The sequence below is a fragment of the Penicillium arizonense genome (genome assembly GCF_001773325.1).
Source record: "Penicillium arizonense strain CBS 141311 chromosome Unknown PENARI_contig002, whole genome shotgun sequence".
Lineage (NCBI taxonomy): Eukaryota > Fungi > Ascomycota > Eurotiomycetes > Eurotiales > Aspergillaceae > Penicillium > Penicillium arizonense.
Window position 1 is genome coordinate 9,487 of NW_019173279.1, and position 8,590 is coordinate 18,076.

The 8,590-nt window shown below is 48.1% G+C and overlaps 2 protein-coding genes across 2 annotated transcripts in view; one reads left to right on the forward strand and one right to left on the reverse strand.

Moving 5' to 3' along the window:
• Positions 1-599: 599 nt before the first annotated feature.
• Positions 600-4,519, reverse strand: PENARI_c002G03634 (uncharacterized protein; the record flags this gene model as incomplete). Its single annotated transcript, XM_022627381.1, has 4 exons — positions 600-603; positions 684-2,425; positions 2,472-4,038; positions 4,098-4,519. 4 exons carry the CDS (start codon positions 4,517-4,519, stop codon positions 600-602), a joined length of 3,735 nt encoding a protein of 1,244 aa, XP_022492622.1.
• Positions 4,520-8,322: 3,803 nt separating this feature from the next.
• Positions 8,323-8,590, forward strand: part of PENARI_c002G02428 (uncharacterized protein) — a gene marked incomplete at both ends in the record, with an annotated part of 1,072 nt that continues 804 nt past the window's right edge. Inside the window, one exon of the mRNA XM_022627301.1 lies at positions 8,323-8,533. Coding sequence (XP_022492846.1) covers positions 8,323-8,533 — 211 coding nt within the window. The remainder of the gene's footprint in view (positions 8,534-8,590) is intronic.

Below are 8,590 nucleotides of genomic sequence, written 5' to 3' on the forward strand. Positions count from 1 at the left end.
AGACAAAACGGGTGTGATTTAGACCCTAAACCCTAGCAAGGAAATTAGACTGAACTCAGGCGGGTCCCACTTTTTTTTCCCCATAGTTAACGGAAACCCTAACAGCGAACTCTGCCAGAGTTCAGCACCCCCCGTGGGATAGGAAGGGAAGAACCATGCAATTTGCCGAATCTGGGAATAAGCGATCTTAGATCATCATTTGGGCCCGTTTTACCCGACACAGGGTCTTTAATAGGGTACTATTCTACCTCTTTCCAATATCATAATACTGAAGAACGCGACTCTATGTCAACCCTTGCCCGCAGATTAGGCCGTAACATCATATGAGGTTACTAGAAGGGGAACTATATTCCATGGAACCCCAGAATGGATGGATCTATGCGATACGTCACTTGGCTGGGATACTATGAAACATTCCATAAGCAGGACAGAGCCGTTTCAGAGAGATTAGACAATGGAAAGAGGAAATAAGAAAGATGGATATCTATATACCAAACTTGATAAAGGAAACCCTGCCTGATGCGTGCCCTAGGGCAAGTGTATTGCCATTAACCTTGAAACAGCTGGGTCGAGATTCTACAGGAAGCCAAAGAACCTTTTCACCTGTCAATCTTATCCATTGGTCCTGCCCGATCGAGATTTCTAGATTCGCACCAGGTGGATGGAATGTAGAAATGTCATACCCAGATTCAATGTCAAGCCAGCCGGAATTAGTACGGAGATGTGAACCTTCGTAGGAAAATTCTAGCGTAGTGACTACTTTCTCAACATTCCAAGTACGTGCCAGCGCGCCTGTCACCACATCCCACAGCCGCACCGTGTTATCTTTAGATCCCGACGCCATCAGCCGGCTGTCGGGCGAAAAGGCTACCGAGGTAACTATTTCCAAATGGCCTTCAAGCGTCCGGGTAAGTGTGCCTGTCGCCACGTCCCAGAGACGCACCGTGTTGTCAGCCTGAATGAACACGTCTGTCGCCATGTCATATGGCTGCACACCAGAGGTCGATGCCAAGAGCCGGCCGTCGGTCGAGAAAGCCACTAACGAGATCGCACTTGAGTGACCTTCGAACTGCTGAGAAAGTGTTCCCGTCACAAGGTCCCAAAGCTGCACTTTACCATCATTCGTGCCGGTCGCAAGCAGCCGCTCATCGGGCGAGAAGGTCCCCGATGAAGCGTAACTTGAGTAGCCTTCAAGTGTATTGGTAAGCGCACCTGTAGCCGGGTCCCATAGCCCTATTATATTATCACCAGAGCTTGATATAAGCACCCGACCGCTAGGCGAGAAGGCCACCCACTCAACTCTCTCCGAATGACCTTTCATTGGCTGTGTGCGCGCGCCTGTCGCCGGGTCCCAGAGCCGCACTGTATTGTCACTGGAGCCGGAGGCTAATAGCCGGCCATCGGGGGAGAAGGCAACTGAATGAACGAGATATGAATGACCTTTAAGCGTGTGGGTGGGTGCTCCTGTCGCCGAGTCCCAGAGTCGTATTGTTTTATCGTTAGAGCCGGATGCAAGTAGCCGACTATCAGACGAGAAGGTCACCGATAAAACTTGATTCGCAGAGCTATCGATCTTCCGGGTAAGCGCGCCTGTTACCGGGTTCCAGAGCCGTATTATATTATCATTAGAGCTCGACGCCAGTACCCGGTCGTCTGGTGAGAAGGTCACTGACCAGACGAACGTCGGGTGGCCTTCAAGTATCTGAATAAGTACGCCTGTCAACGGGTCCCAGAGCCGCACTGTCTTATCATCAGAGCCGGATGCTAGTAGGCGGCTGTCGGATGAGAAGGCCACCGATACAACTGAACCTATATGACCTTGAAGTGTCTGGGTAATTCCGCCTGTCGTAGGGTCCCAGAGGTATAGTATCTTATCAAGAGAGCCGGATGCTAGCAGCCGGTTATCTGGCGAGAAGGTTACTGACAAAACCCATTTTAGGTGGCCTTCAAGCTTCTGAATAAGTACGCCTGTTAACGGGTCCCAGAGCCGCACTGTCTTATCATCAGAGCCGGATGCTAGTAGGCGGCCGTCGGATGAGAAGGCCACCGACCTAACCGGACCTAAATGACCTTTGAGCGTCTGGGTGAGTACGCCTGTCGCCGGGTCCCAGAGTCGAACTGTGTTATCGTGGGAGCCTGACGCCAGTAGCCGGCCGTCGCGCGAAAAAACCACTGATTCAACCTCCTTCGAATGGCCTTCGAGAGTCTGTACTTCTGCCCCCCATCTTTCCTCAACTCGTGGTAACTGGCATATCCAAGAAGGAAGCTCTTCTTGAAAATGCCTACGAATTATTGACGTTTCAGGTGCAAATATGAGTGCCGCGCAATAAACTTGAAGTGGCGCCTGATCAACTATCTGGACATTCTTCAGAATGAATCGCTTTGCATCGTGAAGAAAATTCAGATTCCTAGAAGAGCCGTCGCCCTACAGCTGTCAGTGCTGATCATATCTGGCTATGGCCAGAACTTACTGATACGACCGTTTGGAAGTCATTAAGAATCCCAAGCATTTCCGACGCACGGCCGAGGAGGCTCATTGCTTCCACCCAGTGCAAAAAATGCGAGCGAAGAAATGAGAAAGCATCGTAAATCAGATCAGCCAAGCCAATGCATCGTACCAAATGATATGCCCAATACCGACAGGCATATTTCAGTTCCGGAGTTACATAATGCCGAATCGAATCCTTGCTTAGGTCGTTGCATTCCGTGCCTTCGTTTGGTAGATGACAAATATTTTTATGGAGGCTGCGCTGCATGATCTGAAAGCATCGAGCCGTAAGACGCTGATTCGCGTATTTCTCATCGATCCAGAATTTGCTTTTGTCTTTGCGATGATCTAACAGAAAATCTCGGAAGGACAGGTGAAGAAGCCTGACGGGTGTATCAAAATCGTTCGGTACACTAAGGACCGAGTGGAGCTGGTCTAATCGACATTTAACATCGTCTGGCTCTCTATCCACTAGCTGGCCAAGGGGCTTGATTGAGAGCGGAGTAGCAAGAATAATGATCACACCAACTATCTCCTTGAACTCATCGCGTAATTGCTGCGACTCGGTTTCATCCTGGCCGGATAGAAGCTGCTTTAGCACCGGAATATATGTGCTATCCATCCTAGATGCGTAGGTCGCCTGGTCTGTCAATATCGCCTCAAGCCGCTTTTGAGGATTCCATTTCGAGTCCCCGATAAAACGACATAAGGTAGTAGCTGCAATGAATAAAGGGACGGCCCTAGCAACTAATTTCCGAGTGGCGGCATCGCCGGGCCAGTCTTGTGGAAATGAGCGCGTCTGTTTCAGGCGTCGGAATTGATCCTGAAAATATAGAGCTATGTCATGCTCTATTACTGCTCTTTCGATCTCATGGAGAGTGAAATCCTGATGAGCATCGGTGATCGCTTTGAAGCCCAGCCTGATCGGTAACTCGGGTCTGCTTGTCAATAGGAATCGCAGGTGCACAGCAGTTGACTTTTGAACTTGCGGCAAGAGCCGCAGGACAATTCCTATATCGTCTTCCGAATCACATTCATCTAGAGCATCAATGACAATCACTCTCCTTGCGGTCTCTTCGCGCTGCTCAATCCCAATCAGTGGGAAAAGTAGAAGCCTTTCAAATTGTTCTGTTAAGGCCTTCTCTGAAATATCGGGGTCATCCTTAATTGCATTTTGGACTCTAGGCAGTATTTGAGGTATGCTGTTAACCAGCTGCTTGATTAATGTTGGGAAAAGCTTTTTTGCGGTTCCTCGGTCCTCTTCACCTCTCTTAAAGAAGAAGCTCGCTCCAAGGAGCTGCTGCTGCTGTTTGAGACGACTTGCAACTGTTCGGGAGATCGTTGATTTCCCTGTCCCTGCCATGCCGTTAAGCCAGAAGATGCACTTTCCTTGTGGCGATTTTGCCCACTCGTCAATTTCTTGAAGCAGGTCAATGCGGGTCCCTGGGAGACATTCACTATGCTGATTGTCATAGGAGTCGAATGCTGCTCCTTTTGCAGGTTGTAGTCTGCTAAGGTCTATCTTTTGGTGGATCGAATTCGTAGATCTCCTAAGCCAGCGTCAGAGTTGGTCCTTGATAAAGAGATCGGATTATGGTCCGGGGCATACGCTTGATCGACTTGTAAGGACAAAGAAAACGTTGCTTTGTACCAGTCAAGCTCCTTGATAGTATAGTCTACCTCCGATCTTGCTAGTGGCCATTTCCAGGCTCGAAATCCCCATTGTCTCCGCAATCCCTGTTGCGTTATTTCTGGGTCGATTTTCACTTTCAACTCTCCAAGTACTGATGAGCATTTTGCAATATTGTTAATCAAGTCTTGCGTAGTAGTAAGTGTGTTGCCATTTGGTCCCTGAATCAGGTCATAGAGAGATTGAAGAACTTGGGTCAGGGTGGCGATCTGCTCTTGGAAGCGCTGAATATCCTGCGTTGCGTTCTTGACGTTTTTGAGATATTGCTCACATATTTGGAAGATATTTCCGGCTAACTGGACAACTGCAATAACGCTTGCAGCGCCTGAAAGAGGATCCATGATCAACAAGCCTTTCACAGCATAGATAATGTAACAAGCAAATGGTAATATGTTGCTAAGAATGACAGAAAAAGGGAGTTCATGCCTCTCAAAGAGGGGTAAGCAGCAAAGTGAGGCTGCGAGGAAAACCGGAACCTGATTGGCGCTTAACCAGATCCACTGAATTACGTGGCTACTGCATCTGGTTTGCTCGTGGGGCGAGCCAACTGGAATCACAAGTCACTCAAGAGGAGAAGCGGCGACCGCGTACGCCACTGGAGCGCTATCCGCACGAGCGGCCATTAATATCACCTATATATGAGGCATACTGACTACCAAGTTCCACTACGGACGTCAGTGGTCATGTCCTTTCGGGTTTCGGCCTCTTCCTGTCAACCAGCAGGCAGCACAAAACGTGGACTATTGAGAATGAGCTTATCTATTGTCTTACGCCCGTTTATAAGAAAGTGATTGATTCCCTGTCTGACATGCAAAAGCCCTGTGGCGCCTGGTACGGGCTGTGAGGTTGGAGCTATATATAAGGAACTAGTGTTGCCCTCTGCGAGCTGGTTCCAGTCCATCAACCGCATCACAAACAGCTTGGGCACTTATGGCCTTGCTCCCATACTTACCACCGTGAACGAGATGATCAGCAAGGGGGTAGGTACCTGCTACGAACACATACGAAGGCCGACCTTCAAGGGGCGACATGGTATGAGGAACGTTTCACCGAGACGGGGTTCCCGAACCATTTCTACATCCGATACTCGCTTTACCATCACTACTTTCCATTGATGGCGCTCGGCCGGTACGCACGTGCAATGAGACAACATCGCTGAGTGAATTTGGATCTTCGCAAATACTTAGTCTGAGGATATTCCTCCTATAGAGTCTTAGTAGGAGCCGCGCAAGTCGGTCCCGAATAGCCTCACCTCTTTTCAATATAATTTGAAATTTTATTTCTCGTGCAGAAAGGTCGATCCGTTCGGTAAGTCCCACCATGAGAATTGTAAAAATAAAATTGCTCAAACGCTCAATTAGTGATTAATCCAATTCTGCTCTGACAGTTGGCGAAGAGGTTTACTACGACCTCGATTCGTATCGTCGACCAGTGCCTGCTTCCTCAGCAGAAGCCCAAGGGTGGTTCAATTGTGGAATGATATAGGCTCATTCTTTCAATCATAGTGAATGTCCGGGACGACAACTTGAAAGCCCAATCCCGGCAAACATGCAATGTGACGTTAGCCAATGGTCTGGGCCTTAAGTTGTTCTATGAGGACCAAGATCGGTCATTCTTTAGCGATAAAGGGATTATAGGAGCTATCGGGCGCGAATTCGTGAGAGATATTGGCCAATGGATTAAGTGTGTGAGGAATGTCTGGCTCGGGCCGATGCCATTCCTAGGAAGGAGCTCCCCGGACCCCACAACATTCCAACAGAATGCTTGGTGAGGGATGCGTGGGTTCCGGACAATAAGCTCGAGAGCTGGAACGCCATTCCGACGGGAACTATTCTATAGAACGAGGGCTAAGCTTTCTCTATTTCACTGAGTGCTACTGTACAATCTGGACAAATATACACAATCTGAATATTTGTACTCCAGCCAGAATACGTTAACAATCGGTAGAGCTGAGGGTTCCAGAAGCTAGGAACATGGGCTGTAAGTTACTAAATACATTCCATAGAGAACATTATCTCCCTTCATTCCAAGCCTACTGGAGTTTGAGTCTGGTATACACATTGGGAACAGTACATGAAAGTTATATACTCGAAGCTCCTTATCCCAAGCTTGTTCAACGCTGGCTTTAGTAACCGCCCGTGTTATTCTGACTACACCCTGAAAAGCGCACACAGTCTCACAAGATGATATGTTTCCGTCCCCTTTTCCGAAATATATGCTCTCTTGTGGCGTTACTTCTACTTTTCTTGTGTTTGTTTGCCGGAAGCTCGCGCCAATTCTTACCGAATGCAACAATATTCAGGGTTTGTGACTATGACAAGGGTTTGGAGGGCTTTAGTGCTAACTCACATCCTTCCAGGTTAATACGTCGCAGTTATCCCTGAGCGATGCACCCGATTTTTTCAATGTATACTTGATGTCCTATTGCTTTGGCTTCGAAAAAGAATGTATCGTGGATGATACTTCAAACACAACGACAATTCAGAGTTCGATCACTTCGTGTTCAGACCTAAACCCTCTCTTCCGCTTCGACCCCGGACAAGCTATCCTTGAAGCAATTGGAGACGTTGATGCAATGTCTGAAACCGGCTGGCCTAGCTATTTAAGCGATGACTTCTTTGCTTTGGCTCCTACAAGCCAGGCTATGACCATTCTGTTCATACTGGGCACATGCGCTGTCGCTTTATCCGTTGTTCTTCGCCTGAGTACAGTCCGCTATATCTGGCAGCCTCCGGGATCTCAGACTGTAAATGGCATTGAGCCGCCACCCAACTACCCAGGCTATTTGGGTCCATCTCCTTCAGACATACCTCCATCCAAATTTCAATTGGTTGCCTTCATAGTAAGAGCTATGTAATCCAATACTTGCTTCTGCCGAACGCTAACTTACACACGATAGTCAAGCACCTTTCTCCTCATCATTGCCTCAGTCATCGCGACCATGATCTCCACGGAATTTGTTTCTTTGCTTTCCCAAAGCGGGAGCCCTAAAATCTCAGCTGGGTCTAACAGTAATTTTCTGGGAATGGCATGGACTGCTGTAGTGATTCAAGCCTTACTCACAATTGATGGCCTAGTTGCTCTTATCCGTTACCGAGCTCGTCATTGCCGCTGTGACTGGGAAGAAGAGGTGCCTAAATTACCTGCACCAGAAAACAAAAGGCTGTTTTCTGGATACGACTAACCAGTCGAGTGGTAATACTGTCGCTTAGAATGAAGCACAAACCTGCTGTTTGTTCCTTTTTGTCTTTGATGTTTCAAGTTGTTTCTTTATTTCAGTGTTTCTTCTTTGGTGCCTGGAAGGATTCTTTGTTCAGCCGCGTATACGGGACGGCCACCTGTTCGAACTCTATTCGCATCATCGATGTTTATGCTTTGAATTGAGACTGCGGGTAGAAAAAGTTAATCATCATAGTTGTTGTCCACTTCCATCGTGCATAATTCAAAGCTACGCGTTATCACGCAACTTGTCAATATCTCCGTCTCCGAGTCCTCCGAAGAATTGAGGAACCAGTTGTCGGTGACTAGCGACGCCCGTAGTATAGGCCTTGGCCGTGGAGAAGACATGGAAGCATCGGTCTAATAAAGAGCTTTGATGGCCTCTTCTCGACTAAAGCACCATTCGTGAGGGAAGGACCACTGTGACTTGAACGAGGCTTATTCGATCCTAGCTCTCTAGGAATGCCAGTCTAGTGGGACCCACATTTTTCTCCCATATTGAAGCGGAAACCATAATGCCTAGTCGAGCAGACTGGGGCCACCCCGTGGGATAGGGATCAGTATCAAGTTAGTGCTCCGAGTCAGCTGAAGTGAGACAAATTGGAAGCTCAAGGCTGATTACCTGCTGCAAGGGGCTGTAACTAACGAACAGACCAATAAGCTTAACCGACAAAGAGGGGAAACAGAAAGGCTTAGCTTAGCTGGGGTTTGACTAAACATGGACAAAGTCCTTGCGTACAGAACATCCTTCTGTACTCACACGTCTAATAGGTTATTTTTGCAAATAGAGGCGGATATCGCCTGTAACGGATAGGACGCTTAATAGTACATGTAGTGACATATAATTACCGAAAATGCCACCATTTCTTCGTTAGGCAAACGCAAAGACCAACAGATTCCTTTCCCTAAAACTTAATTGCCTAATATGCGTGGGGTCCTGCTCACAATTGGCTTCTTGGCCGTTGCTACCGCAACAAGGAACCCAAACTGCACTGATGGCCTGTACATGATTGTAGCCAGAGGCACCACAGAACCAGCAGCTGCCAATGAGGAAGGTCTCTACCCAGAGAACTCCGGAAGCCATGGGTATCTTGCACAGCTTATTGCGGCGCATATCAAGGACTCTAGTATCATCGGTGTGGAATACCGTGCCACGTTGAATGAATATATACAGTCAGAGAATCCGGGGGGGG